This window comes from Leopardus geoffroyi, chromosome B3, assembly GCF_018350155.1.
Source record: "Leopardus geoffroyi isolate Oge1 chromosome B3, O.geoffroyi_Oge1_pat1.0, whole genome shotgun sequence".
NCBI classification, from domain to species: domain Eukaryota; kingdom Metazoa; phylum Chordata; class Mammalia; order Carnivora; family Felidae; genus Leopardus; species Leopardus geoffroyi.
In genome coordinates this window covers 121,270,314-121,284,893 of record NC_059337.1, presented here as the reverse complement: position 1 = coordinate 121,284,893, position 14,580 = coordinate 121,270,314, and the positions used below count along the sequence as shown (strand labels likewise).

The window sequence follows — 14,580 nt, the reverse complement described above, 5'->3', positions numbered from 1 at the left end:
TAGTAGCTTCCAAAAACAAGAATAGGTCATTTTAAGAAGATGCCACAGAAACTGCCTATCTTCTTTCAATGATGTAGGCACAGGAGGCCATTCACGGTTGCTGTGATAAACAGCTCACCAGGAGCAACAGGTAAATGGAATAAAAGGGTGTCACGAGACACCCAGCCCTGGGATCAGTGGCACATAGTTTATTTCACATATACGTGGCCACCAAGAGTTCATTTATATTGTGAAAAGAGGCAGCAAAGAGTGCTGCTGGGAACAGAAAGTCTAGCACCAAAAAGACAGAGTGTGAATGCTGGCTTGAATATTAGCTATGTGACTTTGAGCAAGTTAATCTATGACTGCATGCATTATTTCATGGCTTTAAAACTGACATAAATTTACCTACCTTAGAGTTGTTAAAGATTGAGATGCTGTTGACAAATGGCATATAATAATCACTCAGTAAATAGTCATTATTACCATCATCATCATCATATTATTAGGGGCTCTGGAAAGGGTCAGACTGGTTTCAAGCAGAGTATATCTAAGGACCCTGGGACTATCCTGCTTTGTAGCAGCCATCTTCCCCACAAGATCCCTGAGGAAGGCTGGCTTAATGAGTGCTGAATACATGTTTTTTGAATCAGTAAATAGGACAACGGCCCGAGTAGACCTCTGTTATTCTTATCAGCTGTCCAGCATCTGAACTACCCTCCTGTTTGAGGAATTCATCCAACCCCAACAGAAGCTACACATTCCAGATAACTCATTCTCACTTCCTGCAGCTAGGATAGATAGGCACATGAGTACTAATCAGATCCCTCATCCCAGATTTCGTATCAGAAACTAGTGATTCAAAGAAGCCAGGAACACACAGGATCCCTTCTGGTGAGGGTGGAACCCCTACATATAGTTTCCGAGGCAGCATGCAGTGATGGCAATAAAGTAGAAAATCGAGTTCCGCTTTACTAGGAGTAGGGCTAGGGCCTGAAACCCCAAGATCCAACGTGGTACTGAAGGTCAAACATCGGTGAGGAAATGAGTCTGTCTCATGCCCAAACTAAACTCTTACCAGAAGCAGAAAGTAAAAAAACTGAAAGCACTAGGTGGGGGTAGCCTCCTTGTATGTAGAAGTGGGCCCAGGCCTCCTTACTGGTCCAAGACCCTGGAGAGGAGAAAGCAGAAGAGGGACCAGAGTTCCAGCCTGACTTTTCACGAATGGCAACACCAAGAGTAAATAGGGGTCTTACGAATCTTAGAACCTGACAAACGTGATTAGCAACCTTCCTACCTATGTGGGCCTGGAGTAGGGACAAAGAGAAACAAAGGAAGGAGCAGAGACCTTGAGCACACTTTCCTGTAAGTCTACACCAATTATTAGTGAAATGCTTCACTCTATGCCCGTGCTTTAAGTCAGTGCATTAGGTGGTATGGCAAAGGGGCGAGTGAGCCCACGGGTGTTAACTGAAATATCAGAAGGGAGGACAGGGACATCCGGTCTGCGTTGGACTGACCTGCCCACCCACCCTCCCACCTGTGGAGATTGAGAAAGCAAAGAAGTAGGGGAAAAATCAGGAGAAAGCAGGGTCAGTACAGGGACAATTCCACAATGGAAGTCACTGTACAGTATGACATCATAATGATCGAAGGACTGAATTTTGACAACTGGAAATCACTGGTGAACCCAGCAAAAACAGTTTTAATGGCGGTGAGTGTAGCAGCCAGGTTTTGGTATGGTGGTTCTCAGCCCCACCTGCACCGTTGCTTTAAAAAGAATGAAGCCTGTCCCGCCTCCCCATTCTGATGTGATTTTTCTGTGGTTCAGTTGGGGGAATTAAGATTTTTAAAAATCTCCCCAGGTGGTCTTAATGTGCAGCCAGGATTAAAAACTACCGCTTCAGTGGACTGAGAATTAATGAACAGGAAGTGCTAGTGAGGGCAGTATTTTTGGTAGCCAAGGGGTTCAAAGGGCTGAGAAAGGTATTTTTGTTTGAAGAAGGAATCTTTAAAACATGTTCAAATGCAAAGCTCTACGTGCCAGGAGTGAGACGCTATAGTTAGACTGAGCAAGGCGTCTGATCAAAGGAGAGGGAACCAAGGCACAGAGGAGAAGGAATCTGTCTTAGGTATGACAGGCACTTGCAAGAAGGAGGTGAGGAAGGGTGTACGTAAGGGGTGTGCGACCAGGGACTCCTGTCTAATGGCCTGTTACCTGCTAGGGGATGGGGGAGATTGGCCACCGAACTTGAGAGAAGGTGGGGGTAAGCAGAATTTGAAATGGCCGCAGTTTGCAATAGCTACTGACAAGAGGAGTGGGATAGATATCGAGAGCAATTTTAAGTGTCATCATGGTTTTGGGGTGGCAGGAGTCCGCACAATCATGGCAACTGTTCATGAAGGGATACACGGCCCACTGGGAGGGGCAAGATGCAGGGTCTACACACAGTGAAAGGGGTTGATTTAAGTCAAAGCCACCGCGACCATCTGTAAGTTCTCTGATGTTTCCTCTTTCTCAATTAAAAACATTTGAATGAGGGATCTGCAAGGGTCAGAACTCACTTCCAGAGAAAGAAAACATTACTTCTCATAATTTACATCTTGAAAACCTTCTTTTTATATTCCCATACCTTGATACTATCTAGTAACACCAACAGTTTTGGTCAGAGGTATTTTTAACTGGTTTTCAAGATCGAAGAGGAAAATCACATGGTGTTTTAAAAGACTGAAAAAATTGAAAGGAGAACTTAACAGCTTAAACATGTGTGCTAATCCTGTTTTTTTTTTTTTTAATTTTCTGTATATTACAATGTTTTAACAGATTAAAAACCCTTTCTGGCTAGGGAAACACTGCCTCTCCCAGGGCTGGCTGATTCTCAGGAAGACAGCAAAGGAATCAGCCAGCAGCACGCTTTTGATGTGCAAACTAAGCAGGTACGATGGAGCCATACCCCTTCCATCTGGCCTGTTCCACTCCAGGAAGCAATCACCCCAGGGCCAGGTACCAGACAACCAGAGTCTATACTATGGTCCAAAGGCCCCAGAATTATTCAAACTAGCCATTTCCAAACTGTTCCCCCTGCCCTGCCCCGCCTTCATAGTGGAAACCCCAACAGAGGCTCTGGCCTAAACCTATTGCTTGCTCCCGTCTTCTGCCTCTTGACCAAACCCGGTTGTCCTCCTGTGGCCCTGCAGGGCAAGCCATGCCTTGTTTCTAGGGGAACTGTAACATTAAGCTTTTCTTTCGGTGACACAGGCCTGTCTGTGCCCTCACTTAATCACCTTTATAAAGTCACACCTGGGCACAAGACGACATGAGTACCTGAGGACATGATACCAGAGAAGTCCTCGTTGGCCACACATATTCCCAGAGAAAATCTTGGGCTCGCAGGCTTTAGTAATAAATTACAGCCTAGCCCTATTTGTGCAAATAAAACCCAAAGAAAAAAATGGTCGCAATTTCATTTCAAAGCTTTAGGACTCGAGTACCGTATTCGGAAATGCTGAATCCTTGAGTCAGACAACACAAAAATATACAACATTCTGTTGCTGCTGGTCACCAACCTCTGCAGAATCACTGAAATGTAACACAAAGACAATAGGGTGTGATTAAGTTCTAGCAAAAGATCACCAATAGCTCAACAAGGATTTATTCCACAACACTATGTACTCAGGATGGTCTCTTCCGCCAATTATTTTCATTTTTGTGAGCCACACTCTAAAGACTTCGTCATTATTATGCCGGAAAAGACATAACACTTTCCCAGGAAATTAAGATGCAATGAACAAGTATCATGAAATCATAGGCGGCCGTACGTTACACAAATGTTTTGCTGTCTGTTGTGAAAAATGACTATCACGCACAGACTGAAAATTCACTGTTATATTTTAACCCACGTGAAAGGTTGTTTCCATCCATCTAAATATGGCCTTGATGACATTTTTCTCCCCATCATCCTTTCCCAATATTTCCAGGAGATCTTTTAGGAGCTTCAGGGAAAAAGTATGGGAAATAAAGACATTAACAATTTCTGCAAAGAATCATATACAAAACACGTCTATACTTGTGGAGAGAAATGTAAGTGCACCTTACAGCTTAGGGGGACACCAACATCTTAAAACATTTAACTATACAAAGCCTGTGGTTCACAAATGTCAGCGTGCACCAGAGTCCCCCGGAGGGCTTGTAAGACTGCCCAACCCACCCTCCATTTCTGGTTCAGTATGTGTGGTTGGGGCAAGGACGTGCTGCTGCTGTCCGTCTACAGGCCCCAGCACCTCTGCTCTAAGCATGTCTCCTTCTCTTCGTCATGCCTTCTTACTTCTGAACCTTGCCAAGATTGTTTTCCCCGGTGAACATCTTCAGGATCTGCCTCATTCTTCAATACTGTGCTTGAAAAGCTTACGTTCCGAAAACTTGGCAATTTCCCCAAGTGCTTAACACGCCTATGTGCAGTGGCGGGAAAATTTCTTTTGGCCAGAAGTTTGTTTTGCTGGGCTTGCTAAAAACCTTACAGATCCATATGCTTCAGCAGCATCATTCATTTTCCTTGTGTCTATTCCACATTGCTGTTTTCGGGCATTTGACATTCATCTCTTTTGGGATCTTAATGTAGGTGAAAGCCTCTCCGGGCCACCTTGCGTTTAGTGCATTGGCAAAACCCAACAACTCCCTCAGTACTGTTGCTTGATGGGGTAAGAGCCCATCCTGACTGCCGCCACCATCAGTAACTCCACCAGCTGGCGTGGCCGGCGCGGGAGATAAGCAAATACCAACAAGTGAGACAGCTCAAGTATTAACAAAGGTAACAGCTGACACCAGGGGCAAACTGCTTTTACTATCCCTCCGGCCACCACATGAATCATGACACACCCTGTAAACTCTGTCCCCAGCTAGACTGTATCCACAACTGCTAGAGTAGGCCAGTCCGTTCTCACGCCGGCTCGGCTGAATTTCACCAGACTTAGGGAACACTGAATGTGGCTCGTAATGCTGAGATTTTTACATAGTCTTCGCCTCAGGAAACAAAAAGCATGTGGCTCTGACCAGAGGAATGAAGTCAAAATAGAGAGAAGACCGGAAATGAAATCAAACATCACCAGGAGCCTTAGAGCCAAAGTGGAGTAGCCGTCACACCAGCAATGACACTGCCAGCCTAGCTCCTTCCTCCTGACACCGTAACCTGTTCCACTCTAAGTGACCTCTGTGGTGACTCTGCTCCTCTGCAGCTCGACAACCTCCAATGCTGTGGGTCTAGACCATGTCTCTGATTCCAAAATACAGGGACAGATCAGAGCCATCTATGTGGGATTCCTAAGTAGTTTAATTACCTGTCCTCAGTGTGGAGCTTGACTTAGCAAAGGATGCCACAAGCATTTGGTCACTTTACTGCCAAAATGGCCTTGTTCGCAGCCTGTTTCACAGCCCAGCAAAACGATGTTGTCTGACATTTTCAACTGCATTTGATTTCAAAAGAATTCAAGGTTAAATGTGCCCTATTTATTAAGCATACACCGCTCAATAGAGACCACACCCTGCCCCTCCCAAATTTGGCACCACGGAAACAGCTAATTCCCTATTCTGCACAGTTCTTACCAAAAAGTAACACAAGAGTTGATGCAAATGAACCTGTTTCCTTAAAATGAAAAATAATCTCCAATTCCCTTAAATTCATAAGCAAAACTAATTTTTATGAATGATGCTCATGCAAGTAGATTATGTCTTGACTTGTGCCCACCGTGGAAAATACAGGTTAGGATTCAGACAGGCAGGCTGTATAGCTGGCTAGGATAAATCGGAACCCTGAAATAAGCAAGAACTGTGCAACTCAGCTTCAGTTACTAGTTTTGAGTAGATCAAATGCATGTGAGCTCAATGATTATCCCCAAAGGAAGTCATGCTATGAGAGTTTTTTCAACAGACTACAAAACCTGATCTTGAAATTACATCTTTTGTTGAAAGGTAACAGACTTTTCTCAGTGTATGACATCATACACTTGGCCATATAAAAAAGAAATTTAAAATTTAAGATTCAAAAAACACCCCATTCTAAGGTTACTCCTCTGGAATTGACTCATACAGAAAAGAAGCAAAGTAAGTTGGTTAATAATTCTGTAAGCATGCTCATGCAGCAGCCTAAAATGAGGAGCACAGCTGACAACCCTGTGTTGCAAAGTATTCATGGCTATTTTTTAGGCAACTAATTTTCTTCCCCACTTATAGGTAGATATGGCATTTGGGGGTAATCCCTGTTGAATGTACTCAAAATATGTAGAAAAGCATGCCCAAGAAAGATGATAAACGTTCATGACACACTGTTTTAAAATTATGGGTCTCCGAGTCACTCAGGTCTATCAATGAAAAACAAAAGATTATAACCCAGGGCAGAGGAAGTCCAAAAATCTGGGATTTCAGTTTTGGCTTGATTATGTGATTTCTGGGCAAGGTGCCAAACTTTATTTCTGGTCTCTGAAAAATGGCAGCAGTCACCTGCCCTTACATCACACAGATGTTTAAAATGTAAATAAAGTTGTCTATGTAAATTATTTGTAATCACAGGTAGAAAGGAGAACTGCTAGGCCATAAGACTCGCCCTGAACTGTGGAAGTCTGAATAGGCTATGATGACAGGACCCATCTCTACAACAGCCAGAGCTTAGTGCAAAAAAAGTAAAATTACGTCCATGGATTTCTCCCTTAAATCCAACTAATTACATTAGAGATTTGTCTCAGGACACGACGGGGACTAGGTTTGAATGCACACAGGACAATCAAGCCTACCTTCGTCACTAAAACAACTTGGTAGTGCCATTTCATATTCAACAGGCACTTTATCTCTTATACTGCCACGGCTACAGGCCCCAGGGAAGGGAAGTACACTCACTACTGCATGAGAACCAGGGGTGGCTCCCAGAGATGCTGGGTTGGCATTCACGCCACTCCCTCACCTCACAATCTCCGCCTGCCCCTCCCTCCACCATACCCCTTGTTACAGCTGACATGTTCTCCGTTCTCCGTTACAGAAAAGTGCTACGTAAATTACCTTCAAGTCCCCCTTTCCAACTAGACTCACACCCACCCATCAACAAGGAAAGCCTGGACTTGGCACTGGAGAGGACTACCATTTTTAAAGGGAACGTGATAGAGCAGCCCACCCTCACATTCTGTGTGAGGAGAAGGGACAACTGCGTTTCGCGAAAAGGAGGCTCTGTCCTGACACTCAGCACCTATTCAAGCACAGAAAATATCCAGGTGCGGGGCTGGGAGTTCCTCTGGAATGTTCCAGAACAGTGGGCACTTTGAAAACAGTTTCTGTACATTTCAGAGTAAATGTACTCAATTCGTACAAAAAAGAACGCTCTGTCAACCAGTCCTCTGAATGACAGACACTCTTGATAATACTTTTTTAGAAAGGGTGGCTTTTCCCCAGAGGTTCCAGGCAGTCACTTATTCCTCATTCTGACAAAGCGGCATCCAACTCCAGGCATGGCTGTATACATAACCCCACAGGCAGCTGAGCCGTCATAAACACGCCAAGTATAAAGGCGTGTCAAAAAGACATTTTTCTCCCCAAAGTACGGCCCCAACAAGCCATTATTATAACAGAGTATGAATTTCTGCTGCAGGTTACTGACCTATAAACTAACAATAAAATTCCCATTTAGTACATAAAGGCTTACACTGCGACATGAAGTATTAAGACACAATCCACTGACTATTTTAAGTTTGTTGAACAACTAAACCATTTTCTTCATTACATCATGAATACAGACATCCTCTTGCAGGAGAACACCAACTTTGGAGACGAGGCCAAGTACAAATGCATCTGCTGGAGATCCCATTAGGCCATTTAGAAAACTGGAAGAAGTTCCCGCTGTCCAGGCTGCTGGGGTCTCCTCTGAGGCTCCAAAATGAGAACTTGATGGATTTAGCTTATTGGCACAATCAGTGAATCAAGACCAGGCTCAAAGGCAAACCTTGTCTCTGCAAACGCAATTCCACACACCGGTCTTAACTCAGTGTTTAAATCTGTCTAGAACTGGCTACCAATTTGGGACTTCCTCAAATGATATTAAAAGCTCTACACAAAAAGTATGCAAAAGCAGTTACTCGTTTTTCAAGGAAAGAGACATACCTGCAAAAAGCAACAGCTCTGTAAACGGGGCTGCAGGTAACTGTTGGGACAACGACAGCAATGTAACAAACAGCAGAGGATGACTTTTTTTTTTCTGTTTTAAACTGCTGCTGCAATACTTTACTAATTTTTTTTTTTTTTAAACCAGATTTGCACAACATGATTTTCTAAGAGAAAGAGTCCACTGCTTTGTCTGAAGAGGGGTCATCCTGGCGGTAAAAGGACTGGGAATGTCAACTGCGATATGCAAGGCTCTGCGACACCACGTCTAGGATGCGTTGCATGACACCCAGCGGCTCCCGGTGGGTGGGCTCCTGCCCTCTAGCTGTATCCAGGGCTCTTTTCTGGTGGCATTTTAAAAAACGTAGCTGCAGCGGAGTCAGTAGCTTTCTCTGCGGCAGAGGTCCTGACCAACCACTCAGGGTTTGGAGATTTCTGGACCTGCGATGCTGGTGTGGTTGGCTCCACTACATCCACGTGAACTGGGAAGGTGGTTACAATAAACATAAGGAAGAAAAGATCAAGGGGAGACAAATTAGAATAAGAGACACTTCAAGGCAAATTTCTCTGAATCCTTTTATTTTATACTCTATTAACCCAAGTGGCCACATAAGGTTTCTCTTTTTCCTTTCCAAAATAAATAAATAAATAAATAAATAATAAGGCAAGATTTAAGTAAGGTAAGTATGTCTCTACCTGAGAAAACGTGTTTAACTGAACAAATAAATACAGCAGTACAAATTCATAATGTAGTAATTATCATTTATTGAGCACTTATGAGCTTGTAAATACTCTACAACCATAATCTTATTTCCTAAGGCAAACCCTTGGAAGTAGGTATTGTCATCTCCATTTTCTGGATCAAAAAACTGAGGCAGAGAGACAAGCAGATACATTGTTCAGGGACACAACAGAGCTGGTTAAGTAGCAAGATTCAAACTCTGATTCCAGACTTCAAGTCCTAGGCTTGTTGCAGCCCATGCCTCCAATAATACAGTGTTACCAATAAATAGCATACAAAAAGAAAAATGGTAGAAAAACTACACAGTCAGGCCCAGTGTTTTTCGACAAGGACACCGAAGATATTCTGGACACGACAATCGTTGCTTGTGCAGGGCTGCCCTGTATACTTTAGGGCACTTCCACTCTGGACCTCATCCGCTGAATGCCAAAAGCACTCCTCAGTCACTGTGATGACCAAACAGTGTCCTCACATTTCCAAATGCCCGAGCAGAGTGGTACAAACCACCATCACACCCACTCTGTTCAGAGTGAACAGATATACACTAAAATACAGCAAAATCTAGAAAATGTCTGTTTTTACCTTGTCACTCAATAATTCATCTCCTAGGAATGTAACCAGAATAGTAATTTTCAAATTGTGGGTCACCAAATCAATTTAGTAGGCCAAGACCGGTATTTTTTTCTAACGAAAAGGAGTAATATATATCAGAGTGAACCCAAGAATTTATTTTAGCTTTACATGCACACCCACATACATATTCAAACATGAATTTCTCACGGCAGGCTATTATTCTATGACACAGATTTCAAACATTTTGGAACCTCACCCATAGCAGTTTGACACCACAACCCCAATCTGTCTCTCTGTCTCTCTTACACACACATGCACATGCACACACAAAACACGCTCACTTACTCATATTTAGCTGAAAATAAATTTCACGAAACTTAATCTAACGTTACTATATGGTATTCAGCCGCAGTGGGAAAACACCCCTCATCCTAGGAAAACTGGTTTTTTGCTCTGTATTTTTTATTACGGTAAAATACACATAACATAAAATTTCCCACGTTAACAAATTTCAAGTGTACAGTTCAGAGGCATCAGGTACGTTCACGATGCTGCACAACCATCACCACCATCCCACTCCTGAGCTTCTTCACTATCCCAAATGGAAACGCTATCCTATTACATAGTAACTCCTATTCTCCTCTTTCCCCAGTCCTTGGCAACCATGATTCTACTTTGTTTCTACATACAAGTATGTTTCTACATACTTGACCATACTAGGTACCTCATATAACTGAAATCATATAGTATTTATCTTTTTATGTCTGACTGATTTCACTTAGCATTATGTCTTTTTGTTTTTAATGCTCATTTTCGAGAGAGAGAGCAAGCGAGTGGGGAGGGGCAGAGAGAGGGAGACACAGAATCCGAAGCAGGCTCCAGGCTCCGAGCTGTCAGCACAGAGCCCGACACGGGGCTCGAACTCACAAACCGCGAAGTTATGACCTGAGCCAAAGTCAGATGCTTAACCGACTGAGCCGCCCAGGTGCTCCTAGCGTTATGTCTTCATTCATGCGGTAGCATGTCAGAATTTCCTTCCTTGTCAAGGCCAAATAATATTCCACTGTGTGTATATACCACATGTTGTTTATTGATTTATACATTTATCGATTTGGGTTGTTTCCACTTTTTGACTACTGTGCATAACGTTGCTACGAACACGGGTGTCCAATTATCTGTTTGAATCCATGCATTCAATTCTTTTGAGTATACACTTAGAAGCAGAATTGCTGGACCACATGGCAGTTTTACGTTTACAATTTTGAGGAACCACCACAGGGCTGCACAGTGGCTACACTATTTTACATACCCTCCGTTAATGCACAAGATTCCAATTTCTTCACATCTTTCCCAACATTTGTTGTTCCCTGTTCCCTGACACAGCCATCCTAAGGAGTGTGAAGTGGCCCAGGGACACTTTGGCACATGTTCTCCCAGAGAACAATGCAGTATTTTTCACAATAGCATAAAATGGGATATAATCCAAATGTCCATTAGGAATGTTTAATTGTAGTATACTCACCATATTCATACAACGGAATACTGTACATACGGCAGAAAAAAAAAAGGATTTTGGCAGGACAAAACGTGAGCGAATCTCAAATACAACTGGGTGAAACTTGTAACGTATAAAAGAGGACATTCCATTAACACAAGCTTCTAAAACATGCTAACTAGACAATATATTGCTTAGAGAGCATATGTCTGTTAAAGCAATTTGAAAACAAACCCCAAAGAATGACAAATGATTTTTAAAAAACACTTATTAATATAACAAAAAACCACATCAGGACAATGGTGACCTCCAAGGACAGTGAGAAGAAGACTTTAAAGGTGGTTGTCTTTTTCTTACAGTGGATGGTAGGTACGTGGATATTTGCTATACTGTTTTCCTTTACACCTTACAGATCTTCTACAAATCTTCGTTCATAGCCATTCAATATTTACTAAAAAACATTTTTAACTTTAAAAACCATTTCAACTTTAAAAAGGGGCAGTAAGAAAAAAAACAAAAACACAAAGGGGCGATAAGAATCTGCCCTATGACTCCTGGGACAAGGCCAACTTACAGTGGAACTACTGAATCCAGTCACAGGGTCAGAGTAATTTGCAGAATAACTCTGTTTCAACTTTAAGACTGTACTCACTTATTCACATGAAAACTATCTAGTGAGATCATTCTCCGGGCAGAGTATTATTTTAGATGCCAGGAGTACAGAAGTGAGCAGACCAGACAGAAACTCCTGCCCTTGCAAATGTGTCTCTAGCATCAATGGCCTGGTATTTGGAACTGCTGAGTACCCTTCCAACTGATGCTCTAAGGACACATATCTGGTCCCAGAGACAGGAAGGTCAGAAGAGGCTTTGGGGATGGCCAACACAGTCAGGGCTCTGAATACAGCATCATACCACCCCCCAACTCTCCTTTACCCGAAGCCAGGTGTTTAATTTTTGAAGGAATAGGATTTGTACACCAAAGCCTCCATTCTATCATTCTAATGAAGAAAATCATCTCATAGAAATGAAACCTAGTTTTCAGCTGTGTTCCTTACGTTTTCTTACAACTACTTAAGAACCTCAGAGAAAATAACCCATTTTTTGTTTTCCAGTTACATTCTTTAAGAGCATATCCAGCAAATTCACTTGAGCACAAGGGACAGACTTACTGGGTCTTCCCTGTTCTGGTGCTATCGAAACAGAAGCCAGTTTACACAGTTTCTCACTAAACTCCAAAGGTGGCTCTGTGTGCCAGACACCTGTGTACGTTATAAAGTCATAAAGAGAAGGGAAGTGGAGATAAAAAGAAGAAAATAAAGGTGCTACACTTTCAAGATCTATATAACAACCTAATGGAAAGGCCTTTTCCCCTGGCTTTTCTTAGTATTAATATAAAAAGACAAGACAAGCTACTCCCTTCCGCTCTTCACCTCTCTAGCCTTATTAATACCTTTAAATTCAGTCAATCTCAACTCAAAACTTTCTACCAGTGGGGGAGGGGAAAAGGAAAAAGATTTGTGGCTGCATGTTTAAGAAAGAAGCTGAATTCATCACAGTGACAGGGGAGAGTGTTGGCAGAGATCTGAGCTATTTATTCTTTTAGGAAAATCCTATAAAGAATGACACAAGGAAGCCTCTATCTGCAGTCTTGTTCATCACACTGGTGAAGAGTCCGATAACAGATGTATGCAGTAGCGTGATTTAGTGCCAGGAGCTGGCCCCTGATGTGTATTAATACAGCGGCAAAGCGGAACGCACCTCTCTTCATCACTCATTTCTATAAAAGAGGTGGAATCCGAGATGGCCCGATGTTAGGCAGAGCAAGCCCATTTGTTCTACTGACTGATGGTGCGGGCTCGGGCTATGTCCTTCACCTCCATGGGGCACTCAGGTTGTGGATAGAAAAAAAAAAATGTTCAGTGAAGCAGACCTTAGTCAACAAGTGAGAGGAGGGGTTGAGCTCAGGAGAAATGTTTAATGCCCCAAGTCTTATTCAATACCTCCCAGTACCTTTCCTGATTTGAGTATGGAACAAGGATTTTAAACTCTTCTCAACAGTTCTTGTCTTATGAACAATTAAAACCTAAAAATAGAAGCTAGATATTAAGGAGGAAAAAAAAGATAAAAAGGGGAGATTGTTTTAATGTTTTCAATACCATAAAGTGAATGAGGATCTGGGTGGGTTTCGATACAGTCACTGTTTGGAACCAATTCTACCTTATATAACACAGAACACCTGAAGTGTGTAAGAAGGCAGCTCGAGAGTCCTAGGGAAACCGGTTTGACCTTGGCACTGCAATTTATCACCCATATGACCTCGGGGAAGTGATTTAACTTCTGTAAGCCTCAATGTGCTCATGTGTAAATTGGGAATACAAACAGCATCTACCTTATAAGTTGTTGCAAAGATTAAGTGAAATAATGCATGGAAAGTAATCAGCTCAGGACATGGCCATGTAGAAATCACTGGAAAAAATTATTGTAATTACCAGATCTGTGATAAGATTGTCCAATAGCCACCCCAAACAGAAGCTGAAAGTCAATTTCAATGTATACTGAAACTTACTAAGGGGGGGGGGGGGACAGAGTTCCCCATCTTTCTGAGGCTTACTCTTTACTCAGCTATCAACTGCTCTGATCTATATATAGTATTTTCTGAAGAAAATAAAATAATCTATGATATACTCAATTCCCTCAGGGTGAATTCACCATCATAAGAAAATAACTGCAGGTATTTCTGACAGATCCTACAAATAGATATGATCTTTTTACCCAGAGCAATTCATCCTAAACTGTATTGAAATAACACAAAAATTTCCTGATTACCAACTATGTTTAACTACTTTCTCTTAACTCCAAAGAAAAATACCTACAAACATCCGATATTCTCTCTGATATAAATAATAGTCATCCCCCCTTTTTTAAGAACAACATACGTAAAGTACATAAATCATTAATGTACAGCTCAATGAAGTTTTACATATGTATATATTCATGTAACCCTACCTAGCTGATGACATACAGCCTTTCCTAGAAGACTTCCTCATGTCCTCTCCTGGTCACTACTGCTCACCAAAGAGAACCACTATTTCAGTTTCTAATCAACTGGTTTTGCCCCGAAAATGAACAGGTTTTAACTTGAAAGCTTTTTTTTTAGAGCGGGAGAGAGCATGCGAGTGGGGGAGAGAGGTAGAAGGAGACAGAGAATCCCAGCAGGCTCTGTGCTGGACACGGAGCTCGATTCCAGGACCGTGAGATCATGACCTGAGCTGAAATCAAGAGCCGGACGCTCAACTGACTTGACCTACCCAGGTGCCCCTAAAAATAGTTTTTAAATAGAAATTCCACGGATAGTAAAGTATTAGCACTCTACTACAAATAAGAACAGTGAGAATGCACTGTACTGTGAACCAAATAAGAAAGTAAATAAATCCATGTGGCTCCCTGACTACTGACTAAACCACCATCCTATCTGGATTTTCATTAACACAGACCTAACTTCCTTGTCTGTGGTAGAACAAAAGCACAGATGACTAAAGATTGCTGATCCAGTGGAATACTGGGATTCAAACTCAAGAAAGCCACAGGACACAGTGAAAAAGCACAGACTTCTAGGTTAGAGAGAGCTGGGTTTGAATTCTTACCATGTACA

The 14,580-nt window shown here is 42.3% G+C and overlaps 1 protein-coding gene across 7 annotated transcripts in view; it reads right to left on the bottom strand.

Annotated features, from left to right (window-relative positions):
• Positions 1–14,580, bottom strand: part of GPATCH2L (G-patch domain containing 2 like) — a 77,044-nt gene that overhangs the window by 16,276 nt on the left and 46,188 nt on the right. For 4 of the 7 annotated variants that reach the window (XM_045451599.1, XM_045451601.1, XM_045451596.1 and 1 more), the window contains one exon: positions 3,617–8,598. The exons of 2 other annotated variants lie outside the window; for them this stretch is intronic. In XM_045451599.1, coding sequence (XP_045307555.1) covers positions 8,438–8,598 — 161 coding nt within the window. In that variant the 3' untranslated portion in view covers positions 3,617–8,437. Of the gene's footprint in view, positions 1–3,616; positions 8,599–10,920; positions 12,706–14,580 lie in introns of those variants that run through there. One more of the 7 variants, XM_045451603.1, reaches the window with a different exon arrangement.